This window comes from Callospermophilus lateralis, chromosome 18 (assembly GCF_048772815.1).
Source record: "Callospermophilus lateralis isolate mCalLat2 chromosome 18, mCalLat2.hap1, whole genome shotgun sequence".
NCBI lineage: Eukaryota > Metazoa > Chordata > Mammalia > Rodentia > Sciuridae > Callospermophilus > Callospermophilus lateralis.
This window is the reverse complement of record NC_135322.1, coordinates 9,188,767-9,203,975: the sequence shown is the minus strand read 5'-3', so window position 1 is coordinate 9,203,975 and position 15,209 is coordinate 9,188,767. Positions and strand designations below refer to the sequence as shown.

The 15,209-nt window shown below is 48.3% G+C and overlaps 1 protein-coding gene across 1 annotated transcript; it reads left to right on the top strand.

Annotated features, from left to right (window-relative positions):
- Positions 1-8,790: 8,790 nt before the first annotated feature.
- C5ar2 (complement C5a receptor 2) lies at positions 8,791-9,867 on the top strand. Its single transcript, XM_076839482.1, has one exon. The coding sequence runs from the start codon at positions 8,791-8,793 to the stop codon at positions 9,808-9,810; it is 1,020 nt and encodes a 339-aa protein (XP_076695597.1). The 3' UTR covers positions 9,811-9,867.
- Positions 9,868-15,209: the final 5,342 nt, after the last annotated feature.

Genomic DNA, 15,209 nt, shown 5'->3' with positions numbered 1-15,209 from the left:
CTCTGAGGCCGCTGTGACATTCTAGAATCCTCTGATTTAAATAGTCTGTGACTCGCATTGCAGGACCCCTTGGGCCAGCATTCTGGGATTCCAACATTCTAGGAGTCTCTGGGTCTAACACTCCACCTCAGGGTCTTTGATTTAGATCAAGGGGTCAGCAAATCTGGCCCACGACAAGTTGTTGTGAATAAAGTTTGATTGGACACAGCCAAGCCCGTTCTGTCTGTGGCCTATCATCAGGCCCTGGTTGTCTTCTTGACCCACAAAAACAAAAATATATACTTTCCTTTTGCAGAAAAAAAACTGCTGTGGTTTGACTGACCCCAAAAAATTCATGAAATTTACTCTCCATCATGAGGCATAAGGAGGGATGGAACTAATCTGTCTCTGATGTTTGGAGGTGAGACGTTTGGGAGGTAATCAAGGTCAAGTCAGGCCAAAAGAATGGAGCCCTAATGTAATGAAACTGAGCTTAACCTGAGTCACCATGTGATGTCCTTATGCTGCCACCAGCAAGAGGGCCTTCCTAAGAGGCAGCTCCTCTCGGATCTCTCAGCCTCCAGAACTGTAAGATGAATAAACCTGTATTCTTGACAAATTATGCAGTCTGTGGTAGCCAGGTACAGTAACCAAAAAACAACCAAAACATGGACACTCACCCTTGATCTAGATATTCAAAGACTCTAGGATGTGGTTGCATATGTCTAGTTTATGGTTGTGTTTAGTAACTTGAGCATAGGTTAAGACATTCTTTTTCATGCATGGGTATTACCTAATATGTATCGTTGGACAGCATATTGTTCGAAAGGGAAATGAGGTTATGCTTCCCCATCTTAGCCACTCACCCTACCTCCTGTCATTCCATTAGATTGAACCCAATAAAATGATTCAATTCACTTTGGGGTGTGGGAAGGTAACAGTTTATTTATCTTTTTTCTTTTTTGGTCGTTGAACCTGCACTGCTCTACCACTGAGCTATACTCTGAGCTCCTGTTACTTTTTTATTTTGGAGTGGGATATCACTAAGTTGCTGAGGCTGGCCTTGAACTAGCAATCCTCCTGCCCCAGCCTCCCAGGTTGCTGGCATCACAGGCCCGCGCCACTGCACCTGGCTACTTGTTGTTTTTAAAAACTCGTGGTAAAGTGCACATGCCATAAAATTTATAAAATTTCCTATCAGTGGCGTTTAGTAGGCTCAACGTGTTGTGAACAGTTGTGCAATTGTTACCGCTGTCTAGCTCCAGGACATTTTCACCACCCCAAGAGGAAACCTCATGCCCCTGAAGCAAGGCTCCTCCATCCCTCCCTCCCCAACCCCTAAAACTGCGTATCGGCTTGTGTCTATGGATTTTCCATGATTTACTTGGACCTACAGAAATGGCCACTTTACATGAGCCGACTTGATCATTTTCTAGGATCTTCTCATTCTAGGTTTCTCCTGGGAAGAAATGGCTGGTGGCCGAGAGGTTTGTGCTCCGTCTCCCACAGGGTAGCTGAGAATGAGCCCCCCAGGGCCTCCCCAGGCCTGTAGGGGCCCTGTGCATAGTTCACCCCCGTGTCCCCAAGTAAGAGCCTCTAGCTCCAGGGACACCACAAAAACTTTGCCACCCAGAATCAGAGAACCTTATGCCAATGACTCTGTGACCTGCTGAGGGGACCGAGGGGATGTTTGTCTCTATGGGGGAGGGATCAGGCTCAGCCAAGACAGGGTCACCCAGAAGGTGACCAGAGGTGCCTGCGTCACAGAGTCAGTCCCTCCCAGCTTCTTGACTCAGAAATGACTTCCTCTAGCAACATGATTCTATTCTCAAACAGCATCAAACAGCAACGAAAGTATAAATATATCCCCCTCAACTCCTGAAGCAAGCAGAGAGAGAGGGGAGGGCAGAAAAATCTGCTGAATGAAGAGGTTCCCGAATTGGGCTGTGGCTACTTCCTCTGAGAAGCTTACAGGGTGCATGTGTCCTAAGAATGTTTAGTCTGTTCTTGTTTCTCTCTCTCTCTCTCTCTCTCTCTCTCTCTCTGTGCTGGGGATAGAGGATAGAACCCAGGGCCTCGTGTTGTTAATTTAACCTAGCTGTATACAGGCTGAACCTCCCTAATCGGGAAATCTAAAATCTGAAATATTCCAAAAATCTGAGACTCTTTGCATACTCTCGGGATACCACAGGAGGATTCCACCCCTGACCTCATGGGAGGACTCACAGTCAAAATACAGATGCATTGAAAATATTGCATAAAATTATCTTTAGTCTCAGCTGGACGAGGTGTGGCGTGCACACCTGCAATCCCAGTTCCTCGAGAGGCTGAGGCAGGAGGCCAGCCTGGGAAACGTAGACCCTGTCTTAAAATGAAAAGAACTGGGGATGTGGCTAGTGGGTTTTAGCTCCAGGACTGTCCCCCGACCCCGAAAAATTATCTTCAGGGTCTAGTTTATATATGAAACATCAAGTGATTTTCGTGTTTGGACTTCTTGTCACATCCCCAAGATTTGGCATTAAGCATGAGGAAATATTCCAAAATCAGAAACACTCTGGTCTCCAGCATTTTGGATAAGGGATGTGCCACCTGCACCAGGTGCCAGGTGCCGGCCTGTGGGTTTTAAGTCCAGTCACCCATTTAGTGTTCACTGCATCCTCTCGCTTCACAGATAAGGCAGTGAAGGCTGAGAGAGACCAAGACCTAAAACTCACCAACAGTGGACCTAGAAGATGAATCCTATCATCCTGGCTCCTGAGTTCAGGTTTTCAGCCATGGTGAACAGGAGAGGTGGTTAAGAACCACTATGACGCTGGGTGCAGTGATGTACCTTGTAATCTCAGCGACTAGGGGGGGCTGAGGCAGGAGGATCTCAAGTTGGAGGCCATACTCAGTAACTTATCGAGGCTCTAAGCAACTTAGCCAGAACTTGTCCCAACATAAAAATGGCTGGGGATGTGGCTCAGTGGTTAAGTACCCCTGGATTCAATCCCTGGTACAAGACAAAAAGGAAAACACAATAAGAACTACTATGGCCAACGTCTTCCCATTTACAGGTGGAAAATTGAGGCCCAGAGAAGGGATGATAGTGCTCAGCTGTCTTGACCTTTTAGGGCAGGATGTTTTCCTTGGAACATTCGAGGAAGGCCGAATATTTATCTGTCTGCGGATACCAGGAGGGAGGGCTGAACATGTAGCTGGAAGCTGGTGGGGGGGGCAGAGGGCTGTTGGTTCTTGCCGGAAGGACCTTGAAGGGTGCTGTGGGTGTCCTCAGCCAAGCCAAGACCACCAAACCCTGGAGGTCACACCACACCAGGAAGCTGGTGACCTCAAGATCAGGGTTTGGGACGGGTCAGTTTTCCACCCACCTTCCACCTCCCCAGCCCTCTCGACCTTTCCCGGCTGCCCTGTAATTATGGTATGTGTGCGTCACGGGAAGAAGATAGGACAAACACACCCTGGGGCCAGGACCAGGCCACTCCTGTTTTCCCTGGTTAAAAAGCCTTGCCGGGGCCAGTGCCTGGAGAATCCAATAGGAACCCGGCAAACAGGGCCAATTTGTGATCCCAAGTGGTGTTTGAACACACCGAGGAGGACTTCTTGGAAGACAAGGTAAGGAGGGAGGGAAGAAGGAGGGGAGGGGCTTCACCCTCTTGGCCTCCTAGATGGTTACTTTTAGAATCCGGATGGAGAAGGGGAAGTCTTACAGTGGCCACATTGAAATTCATGTCACAGCCCTGGGCAGCCCACCCAGAAAATCCCTGTTAAGGTGGGAACGTATTTTGTCACCTTCGGATGTACTTTGTCCCTCTGTGACCCGCAGGAATTCTTGCAGTTGCTGGTGAAGCTACGGAGCACAGCAGTGAGCCTGCCGAGGGAGCCTTTAGCTTTGGCGACTGACTCAGCGGCTGGCCGTCCAGGCTGCTGTGTGACTTACACACACGGAGCATGCGGCTCTGAGATGGTGTTTTGTTTGTTTTTTTTTTTTTTTTTTTTTGGTGCCAGGGATGGAATCCAGAACCTCACATGTGCCAGGCAGCGGCTGTGTCACTGAGTCATACCCCAGCCCTGTGACTCTTCATAAACTGAACACACCCATGTATCCAGCCTTAGCATGAACCCCATCCCTGGTGTCCCGGAGGGGGGGGGCTCCTCAAATATAGTTGATCGTGACTTCTAACACCCCAGAGTCCCTCTATCTTTTTTTTTTTTTTTTTGGACCAAGGATTGAACCCAGGGATACTTAACCACTGCCACATCCCCTGTCCTTTTTATTTATTTATTTATTTTATTTTGAGGCAGGGTCTTGCTGATTTGCTGGGGTTTCACTAAATGGCTGAGGCTAGCTTTGAACTCTCCATCTTCCTGCCTCGGCCTCCCACGTAGCTGGGATTGCGGGGGCGTGGGCCACCACAGTCTGCTCCTTTGCCTGTGCTTGAACTTGACGTGAATGGAATCATTCAGTCCTCAATGCGATGTCATGGACTCCGTCCCTGTTCCCTCCCCCAGATGAAGACCATGTCGTGGTGTGACTATACAGGTGTGTCCCCAGCCGGGCTTTTGACGAGCATGTACGTGCTTTTTCAGGAAGGGGTAGGATTGTGGGTCAGGGGAGAGGACCCCACATTCAGTGGCAGTGAATTCCACCCTGGAGTTCCCAGGGCAGAAGTTCCAGCCAGACTGGCGGATGGCCAAGCACGCATGCGGAGAGACGCACATCTAATGGCACTTGTCATCTTGAAAAACTGAAAGAAACTGGGTAGTTTGTTTTAGAAGTGCTGGGGATTGAACTCGGCCTCAGGCACTAGGCAAGGGCTCTGCCCTGAGTTCCAGCCCCAGCCCTTGAGAGGCTGAAAGAATCTCTTAGTTTCTGTGTGTCCATCTGTGTCTTCCTTCTTTCCGTTGCCAGGTACTTACTGTGTGCTGAGTACTGTTCTGGATGCTGGGAACAGTGTGGAGCCCAGAGCAGGGCGGGGCTGATGTTCTGGGAAATGGGGATGATAATAATATTGATTTTCTGGGAAATGGGGCTAATGTCATGCTCACTTCCTAGGATTGTTATGAGGCACATAATAGGTGTTCAATGAATATCACCTGTTATTTTATTTATTTAAAAAATTTTTTTAGTTGTAGATGAACATGATACCTTTTATTTATTTATTTATTCATTTATTTTTATGTGATGCTGGAATGGAACCCAGTGCCTCACATGTGCTAGGCAAGTGCTGTACCACTGATCCACAACACCAGATCAGCTGTTATTTTAATTATCAAAAAGAATAATGGCTGTCATGTTTTATCTGTAGCTTGAAGCAAGTAAACACAGTCTATACAAACACACAAATGTAACTTATAGAGAAAATGATAAAATAAATAAATGCTTCTCGTGATGATCATTATCATTGTTACCAGAGGCTGTTCTCACCAGGTCTGAGGCTGGTGGCCAGGCATGACCATGCAGCCATGGACTGATTTTGAAGAAGGAGGTGGGCAGGTGTAGACATGAGGAAGCCGATCCAAGACAAACCAAGTGGAAAAGATGAGGAGATGGGACGTAGGTGTCCAGTGTCCTCGTTTCTGTTTAGAATGTTCAGGAGGAAACGCTGTAGACTGGTCTAGTTGCTTATGCGCAGGAAGTTTGATGGTTTTAATCAGCAGGAGCTGAGCAGGGGTGGGTGTGGATGGCCACCAGGGCAGCTGGGTGAGTGATGCTCACTGTGGCCCAGGGCTGTGTGCAGCTCCCCTCTGTGATGTGCCTGTTCAATGCCCTTGGAGGCAGGCATATCATCATCCCCTTTTACAGTTGGGGAGACTGAGGCCGAGGACTGGGGAGGGCTTGGGTTTACAGAGGCTGTGCACATTTCACTCTGGGGACGATGACAGCAGAGTGCCTAACACAAAATGTGGCTTGACCTCGTAGGGAGGGCTGCCAGGCAGGATGGGGAGCGACCGACTTCCTCCCTGTCCTTTCTGTTATGTCAGCACCAGCTGAAGCTCTGGGCAGTGCCAGCCAACCCATAATAGTCAGCAGAGAGCCACAGGGCCACTCTGATAATGGGGCGGGGCGGGGATTCCTCCTGGCTCCTCTCACTTAACCACTGAGTTGAGTCCCACTCTGTGCCAGGTGCGTGGCGCATGGACTCCTCAGGGTCCCACAGGACGGGCGAGGCGTCCTCCTTGGTGACTCCCTTCTCAGGGCAGGAAGTGAGGGGGCCACTGCAGTCCCCAACGCAGGCCACGGATCCCGGATCTGCTGGGGCCTGGAGCTGTGTCGCTCCCCAGCCCTGGAGTCTCAGGTTCAGGGATGACGGACGCCCCGAGGCCCAGGCTCCAGAGAGGGGCGGACAGGGGTGGAAACTCGGTTCTGTCCTCTCCTTACCTGAGTGATCTTGGGTAAGTCAGCTGCGCTGTGCTGCGGTTTCCTCACCTGCAGAAGGGGTTTAACACCACAGTGTCCAGGTCAGAGGGTTGGTCCAGGAGAGGAGGATGACAGTGTTCAAAGCCGCTTGGACCAATGCCTGGGACCCAACCCAATAGAGGGTGACGTCTAAAAGGAAGTCCTGATCATTGCTGGTAGATCCTGTTGCCTCTCTGCTCAGCACCCTCCCATCCCCCACCTCATTAGCAATACAAGGCAGAGTCCTTAGGAGCCCAGTGGATCCCCGTACTCTGCCCCCCCCCCCCACTTCCTTCCAGCCTCCCTGCTCTCCTGCCTCAAGGCCTCCATCCACACTGGCTGTTCCCTCTGCCTGGAACACCCTTCCCTGGATCTTCACGGCACCCTCCCTCAATTCCTTTAGTTTCCCCTCAAATGTCACCAACTCAGAGAAGTGTTCCCTGCCCCCTCATGTGAAATTCCCATGTGGCAGCTTCCCTGCGTGATGCCCACCCCCCAGAGCCTTCATCACCTTAGGAACCCCTGTGTATTTTGCTTATTTCTGTCTTGACCGGCTGAATCCTCCCCCTGCAGGGTCAATTCCCAGGGGAAAGCCTTTTATCTGTCTTGGCCTGTCCTGCGCCTCAGTGCCTGGAACAGCACCTGGATCAGAACAAGGGCTCAGGAACTGTGTCGTGTGAATGAATGAATTGTCGAGAATTCATATTTTATGTGTCCCACCTTCCCAATATTATCATTGCTTTTTTATTTATTCCTTTTTGGGATACGGAGAATTGAATTCAGGGGCACTCAACCCCTGAGCCCCATCCCCAGCCCTGTTTTGTATTTTATTTAGAGCAGGATCTCACTGAGTTGCTTAGTGCCTCGCTTTTGCTGAGGCTGGCTTTGAACTCATGATCCTCCTGCCTCAGACTCCTGAGCTGCTGGGATTACAGGTGTATACCACCATGTCCGGCTTATCATTTGCTTTTAAGAATTACAAGTAGTAGGATTCAATTGTTCTCCATCTGTGAGCCAGTTACATGGGTGTATTCAGGATACGGAACCCAGAAAGCTGGACCTTTGTGACATGAGCATTCAGGTCCAAGGGTTTTCTTTGGTGGTGCTGGGGATTGAACCCAGGGCCTCATGCATGCAAGGCAAGCACTCTACCAACTGAGCTGTATCCCCAGCCCCTACGTGTTTTACTCTGATCTCATTTATGTTAAAAAAGGATGAGAAGATTGCTTATGTGTACATTTTCACTGTATCAAGATTAGAAAATGCAGATGAAGAAGAAGTAAGATAAATACTTCCGTTGTGAATACAGACAGCCGTTTCCCCCTCTTGATGAACAGAGTACACTATTTCATTTCAATTGCTTCTCACTTTCATTTTTAATTTTTAAAATTATAATAAGAAATTCTTTCCTTTTTTTTTTTTTGAGATGGGATCTTGCTATGTTGCCAACACTGGTTCCAAATTCCTGGGGCTCAAGTGATGCTCCTAACTCAAGTAACAATTGGCTAAGGTTCTAATAAATTAATATTTTGTAATTCCAAGATTTTTATTGTGATAGAATTCTCCTTCTCCTCCTCCTTCTTCTTCTCCATCTCCTTCTCCTTCTTCTTCAGTACCAGGGATTGAACCCAGGGGCCCTCGACCACTGAGCCCCATCCCCAGCCCTATTTTGTATTTTATTTAGAGCAGGGTCTCACTGAGTTGCTTAGCACCTCTGTCTGGCTTTGACTTTATGATCCTCCTGCTTGGCCTCCAGAGGCACTGGCTTCTGTCAATAAAGCCGGGTGTGGTGGCTTCATTGACAGAGTTCTGACATGATGTTCTAGGATTCCACCATACTGAGGAGCTCCTGCTCCAGTGCATTCCCATTCTAGAATCCCAATGTTCTCAGCTGTTGGAGTTCTAAAGATGCGATACCCTAGGACTCCAGGATGCGCACCAGCCAGCATTCTACCGTTTTAGCATTCAGGAGTTCCAGTCTTCTGTACTGGGCACAGTGACTCGTGCCTGTAATCTCTGTGAATCAGGAGGCTGAGGCAGGAGGATAGCAAGTTAGAAGCCAGCCTCAGCAACTTAGTGAGATTTTTTTTTTTTTTTTTCCAAAATAAAAAATAAAAAGAGCTGGGGATGTAGGTTGGTGGTAGAGTGCCCCTAGGTTCAAGTTTCAGTACCAAAAAAAGAAACAAAGAAAAAAAAAAGGATTGGAATCTTCTGATGGGCTGAATCCCAGGGGTGCAATATTCCAGAATTCCGAGGCCTGAGTTCTAAACCCTGGTTAGAAGCCAGTGGTCTAAGCACGAGCATGCGTGTCTCCGCGATGCTGAGGGAGGAGCTTCTAGGATTCCCAAAGCCTTGGGAGTTTTCTTCTCTGAAATTTCCCTGGGTGTCTCTCCCGCCCAGGTGTCTGGACCCCAATGGAGAACGATTCGCTCAGCTACCCCTACGAATACGGGGACTACAGTGACCTTCTGGATGTCCCCGTGGACTGCCCGGACAGCGCCTGCCTCTCCACCGACCAGGTCCGCGTGGCCCCTCTGCTGCTGTATTCTGCGGTCTTCCTGCTGGGCGTGCCGGGCAACGTCATGGTGGCCTGGGTGGCGGGGAAGGAGGCCAGCCGGAGGGTTGGGGCCACCTGGTTCCTGCACCTGGCAGTGGCCGACCTCTTGTGCTGTTTGTCCCTGCCCATCCTGGCGGTGCCGATCGCCCGGGAAGGCCACTGGCCCTATGGGGCCGCGGGGTGCCGGCTGCTGCCCTCGGCCATCCTGCTGTCCATGTACGCCAGCGTCCTGCTGCTAGCCGCCCTCAGCGCTGACCTCTGCCTGCTGGCCCTCGGGCCCACCTGGTGGGCAGCGGCTCAGCGGACGCGTGCCGTGCGGGTGGCGCAGGGCGCGGCCTGGGCGCTGGCCTTGCTGCTGACCGTGCCCTCGGCGCTGCACCGCCGCCTGCACCAGGAGCACTTCCCGGCCCGGCTCCTGTGCGTGGTGGACTACGGGGGCTCCGCCGCGGCCGAGGGCACCGTGACCGCCCTGCGCTTCATCTTCGGCTTCCTGGGGCCCCTGGTGTTCGTGGCCGGCTGCCACGGTGCCCTCCTGTGCCGAGTGACCCGACGCCACTGGCCTCTGGGCGTGGCGGTCATGGTGGGGTTTTTCGTCTGCTGGGCCCCCTACCACATCCTGGGGCTGGTCCTCACCGTGGCTGCCCCAAACTCTGCACTCCTGGCCCGGGCCCTCCGCGCTGAACCCCTGGTCGTGGGCCTGGCCCTTGCTCACAGCTGCCTCAATCCTATGCTCTTCCTATATTTTGGGCGGGCTCAAATGCAACGGTCACTGCCAGCTGCTTGTCACTGGGCCCTGAGGGAGTCCCAGGATGAGGAGGAAAATGTAGTAAGCAAGGTATTCACCAGTCATGACCTGGTGTCAGAGATGGAAGTGTAGGCAAGAGGGACACTGGCTTTTTAATCTCCTATTCCATTTCACAAATAGCTTCAGGCAAAGCTGGATCCAGGAGTTTCATTTTCTCCATTCATTCAAAGAACATTCATAGGCCCTTGCTGTACGCCAGGCCCTGATATAGGCATCAGGGTACAGTAGTGACCAGGACAGACAAATTCTGCACTCAGAGAGCTGATGTTGTAAGGGAGGAAGACAGACAATAAGCAAATAAATGAACATGGAATATGGGAAGGGTGATAAGTCTAAGAAACCTAAAAGAGACAAACGGGACTGGATGGGGCAGGAGATGTCAGTCAAAAAAGGTCTCTGGGGTAAGGTGATATTTGAGCCCAAACCTACACAAGGGGAGCAGGAGTTGTGCTTAGAACTGGGAGAACCAGCAGAGGAACCAGCAGAATATCATGTGTAAAGGCCCTGGGGTGGCTGGAGGCAGAAGCTCATGGCAGAGCACTTGCCTAGTAAGTCCCAGGAAATATTTTGGCCCTACTTATACTAAAAATTATTTGTTGTTTATCTACAATTCAAACACAGAGCACTCGGTATTTTTTTCCAAGTTCCCTACTCTGAGTGTCTTGATTGACTTAGATTTTAGTAAAACCCCTCTCTGGTTGCTGGTAGAGATGTCTAGGGAAGGAAGCAGGAAGTAAGGAGCCAAGTGAGGAGGTTACTGCAATAGTCCATGCAAGAGGTGGTCAGGGTGGTAGAGCAGAGGTACTGGGAGACTATTTTGACAAAAGGCCATGTCCAAGCTCCTTGGCTTGGCATTCGAGGCTTCTCTCCACCACTTCCACTCTAGCTTCTCAGACCCCATAGGAGGCAGAATAATGGCTGCCAGTGTTGTGCACATTCTAATTCCCTGGTGCTATGAAACCCTACATTGCAAAAGGGACTTGCAGATGTGATGAAATTAGGGATGGGGACATTATTCTGGCCTGTCCAGGTGGGCCCAAAGTCATCACAAGGGTCCTCTAAAGAGTAAAGTAGGAGATCTGAGTCAGTAGCAGAAGATGTGATAACCAAAGCAGAGCCTCCAGTGACAAGAGGAAGGGGCTGCAAGCCAAAGAATGCAGGTGGCCTCCAGAAGCTGAAAAAAGTCAGGGACAGATTCTCTCCCAAACTTCTAGAAGGAAAGCAGACCTGCCCACACCTTGACTTCACACTTTTGACTGCCAACATCTTAAGAGAACAGGTCATATTGTTTTCAGTGGCTACGTTTGTTACAGCGGCCACAGGGAGCTCATACAAACTGTCTGGGCTGTCTTATTTTCATGCCTCTGGGCCTTTTCTCAAGCTGGCACTGCCGCCTGGAATGCCTGTCTCATCTATGCTGCCTGATTTGGTGATCACAAGTCACCTATGACTATCCAAACTAAAATGAATTGCAGTTTAAAATTTAGTCCTCAGGTTTACTGGCCATAGTTCAAGGGCTCAATAGCCAAATGTGGTTGGTGGCTGTCATATTGGACTGCATAGGTATAGAACATTTCCATCACTGCAGAAAATTCTAGAAGACCAGGCCTCTCTAGAATCTCCTTTAGAATTTCATCAGCTTGGGGATTTCTTTTCTTTCTTTCTTTCTTTTTTTCTTCCTGAACTGGGGATTGAACCAGGGGTGCTTTGCCACTGAGCTACATCCCTAGCCCTTTTTAAAAATTTTAAACAGGATCTCCCTAAGTTGCTTAGCGTCTCACTACATTGCTGAGGCTGACCACGTGCGATCCTCCTGCCTCACACCCACGTTGCTGGGATTACAGGTGTGTGCTACGGCACCTTGCTGCTTGGATTTTTTAAACCCCGTGAGTGGCACCTGTGTGGGTGGCACTTTGCACGTTTCTCTTTTTGTTACTTTTACCACATTCTCGACCCAAGCTACTTATGAAAAAGAGAGATTTGTTTGGTTTAGAGTGTAGGAAGCTAAAAGCCCAAGTCGCATAGCTCAGGCTCAGCGAGGCCTCCCTAGTCTGCACCACCTCGTGGCAGGTAGCAATGGTGGGAGGGTGAGGAGCAAGCCCACTGCCTTCCAGCCACGATCGGAGAGCTGGGCGGGTCCAGGCTTGCTCAGCCAGCCAATGAAGGCTCAAGGAACTGCAGAGGCCCTCCCATTGACTTAAGGATCACTAGGCCCCACCTCTTAAAGGTGCCACAGCATCTCAGAATAGCGTCATTCCAAGGACCAGCCTCCAATCATAGGAACCTTAGGGAAGGGGGGACTCAATCCAATCACGTCCAGACCATAGCAAGGTAGATCTCACATTAACCCACAGACAGGGTGAGAGGCTTCATTTTACAAGCTGAGGACCAGGAAGAGGAAGTCATTTGCCCAAAATCACACAGCAAGGACACTGGAGAGTTTTTGATTTGATTTTATTTTTACTTGACTCCAATGCACATACTCTTCAATACCAAAGTTTTCCTGCAGGGCCTTACTCAAATGACATGTCCTCCAGGGAGCCTTCCGTGATTCATGACCTTCTTAAGCAATGGTGCTTTTCTGTACTGTGAGTCTCAGGAGCACAGTTCTCAGATGAACCACAAATTCCTCAAGAGTGACAACTGGACCTGTTTAATTGCTGTCTCTCTGCTCCTCTCCTATACCTTAGAAACAGCCAGATTGTCCTATATTTGTCTAGATCCTTTCCCCCAACTAGACTGTGGGCTCCCTGAATGTGGAGACCTCTTTCTGGCTATTTCCTTTTACTTCATTGGATATAGGAACAAAATTTAGGTTCTCAACAATTCATGTTTTATTTTCAGTATTTTATTCAGAATTGTTATGCATGAATTATCAAGACAAAGTCTGTTTTGTACAATGAATTGTTTTTTTCCTGGGTCAATTTATAGTACTGCTTGAAAGGTTGGGAAAAATATTTCCATGAATCCGCCAGGGCCAGGTGCCACTTGGGTGTTCGTGGATAACTTTTAAAAACAACCTTGATAGGGTTTAAATTCTTTCATACCTTATTTTATTAGCCTTTTAAAAAAATAATAAGAGTAAATTTCACGGGAGCTTCCAAATGTATTTCTGTGCAATTTTACATAAAATTTTCTTGATCATTAAAATAACCAGTTTTTTAAATTTATTATAAATTTTCCTTGTTTTTGTTCTTGTTGATATTTGTTTATTTTTGATAATAAAATAGTGATTTTCTTAAGTTTTCAAAGAACCATGTCTTGATGATTTTTCCAATAATTAGTCTTAAGTGTGCTACTCAATCCTACTGTTGGTAGGTTGTGACTTTTTTGTTTTGGTCCTGGGGTTTGAACCCAGGGGCACTTAGCCACTAAGCCACATCCCAACTCTTTTTTATGTTTTATTTAGAGACAGGGCCTCACTAAGTTCTGAGGCTGGCCTTGAACTTGTGATCCTCCTGCCTCAGCCTCCCAAACTGCTGGGATTACAGGCATGCACCACCAAGCTTGGCAGATTGTGACCTTATTCTGATCTTCCTTTTTTTTTTCCTTAACAATTGTAGGTCTTGTTTGGAAATTTTAAGTAAAATTCTTAGTTTGTTTCTGCTGCTTCTTCTTTTGATAATAATATATGGATTGCCTTCTCTCTATATGAGGTTATTTCCCAAATGTTTGATGATTATATCCAACAGCCCATCCGACATCCACGCCTGATGGTCAATGACTAACCCAAACTTCACACAGGCTGAGCATCTCTGATGTGAAAATCTGAAATCCAAAATGCTCCAAAATCCCAAATTTTTGAGTGCTGAAATGATGGCATGAGTGGAAAATTCCACAGCTCACCTCATGTGATGTGTTGCAATTAAAATGTTAGACACTTGGGCTTGGGTCGTGGCTCAGTGGTAGAGAACTTTCCTAGCACATGTCAATCCTCAGCACCACATAAAAATACATAAATAAAAATAAAGATATTGTGTCCATCTACAACTAAAAAACATTTTAAGAAATGTTAGACATGCTAAGAGATCATGTAAAACTAACTATGTGTATAAGGCTATGTGTATAAGTCTATATAAATCATAAATAAATTTTCTGTTTAGACTTGGGTTCTATGCCCAAGATAGAGCGCTCTCTCTCTCTCTCTCTCTCTCTATCTATCTATATGCAAATTTTCTTAAATCTGAAAAAAAAATATGAATCCCAAAACACTTCTGGTCCTAAATACTTTGGATAAGGGACACTCAACCCGTGTGCTCAAGACTGACCACTGGTTTTCTTTCTTAGCCCTCTTCACACGTCTCCTTGACCTCAGAGGACAGCAGCTCCATACTTCCATGTGCTTAGGACTAAAAAATATTAGGCTCATTCCCGTCATCTCTGTTTGCATCAGATGCCATAGCCAAGGCACCAGCCAGCCTCTCTGGGTCTTTCTCCAAAATATCTCCAGAATCCATCACCACACACAAAATTTAGGATCATTCCCTCTGCCATGACCTTGGCCCGATGCTGCCATTTCTCACGTTCTTATCGACCACCTTACTTCCTCATTACCCTTTTCTCATCTGGACTCTCTGTTCTCCACACAGGAGCCATAGTGTCCCGTTAAAGCCAAGGGCAGATCCTGTCTGGTGTCCCTCCCGTGGCTCCTGCCTCACTCAGAGGACAAACCCAAGTCTTTGCCCTGGCTTCTACTTTCTGTCCCCCTCCTCCCCCACCTCACCCCCACTCTTCCTCCCTCCTCCCCCTCCAGCCACACAAGCCTCCTTGAAGCTTCTGGAACTCATCACGTTTGTTCCCATCTCCACATTTGCGTTTGCGGTTGCCTCTTCCTGGGATGCTCCCCCTCCAGGTGTCTGCCTGCGTCTAAACTTTTGCAGCCTTCTGTTCAAATGCTATTTTATGGAAGGTGTCTTCTGACCATGCTACTAAAAACAGCTTCTCGCCATATGCTCCCTCTGCTTTGTATTTTTCCTTAGAGCAGGCAATTGCTTAACATCCTGTTGACTTTTATTTTTGCGTCTGCCTCTGTATCTCCCACTAACATGATCTCCCTGGGAACGGGGACTTTTGTCTTTTTCGTTCATGGCTGGACAGTTCTTAGAACTTACTCCTGATCTGAAGCTTGTACCCTCTTAAGGGTAATGCTTTCTTTCTTTCTTTCTTTTTTTTTTTGTACCAGGGATTGAACCCAGGGGTGCTCAACCACTGAGCCACATCCCCAGCCCTTTCTTATGTTTTATTTAGAAACAGAGACTCTATCAAGTTGCTTAGGGCCTTGTTAAATTGCTGTGGCTGGCTTTGAACTCGACATCCTCCTGCCTCAGCCTTCCAAGCTGCTGGGATTAGAGGTGTGAGCCACTGTGACTGGCTGGGTAATGTTATCTTAGGGAAAAGGGAATGATGGGAAGGATATACTAATAAAAATATCTTACATTTATTGAGTTCCTGTATATAATGTCGTGGGAAAC

Excerpts from the sequence above, each read along its gene's own strand:
- C5ar2 (XM_076839482.1), top strand. The coding sequence starts at position 8,791 with ATGGAGAACGATTCGCTCAGCTACCCCTACGAATACGGGGACTACAGT.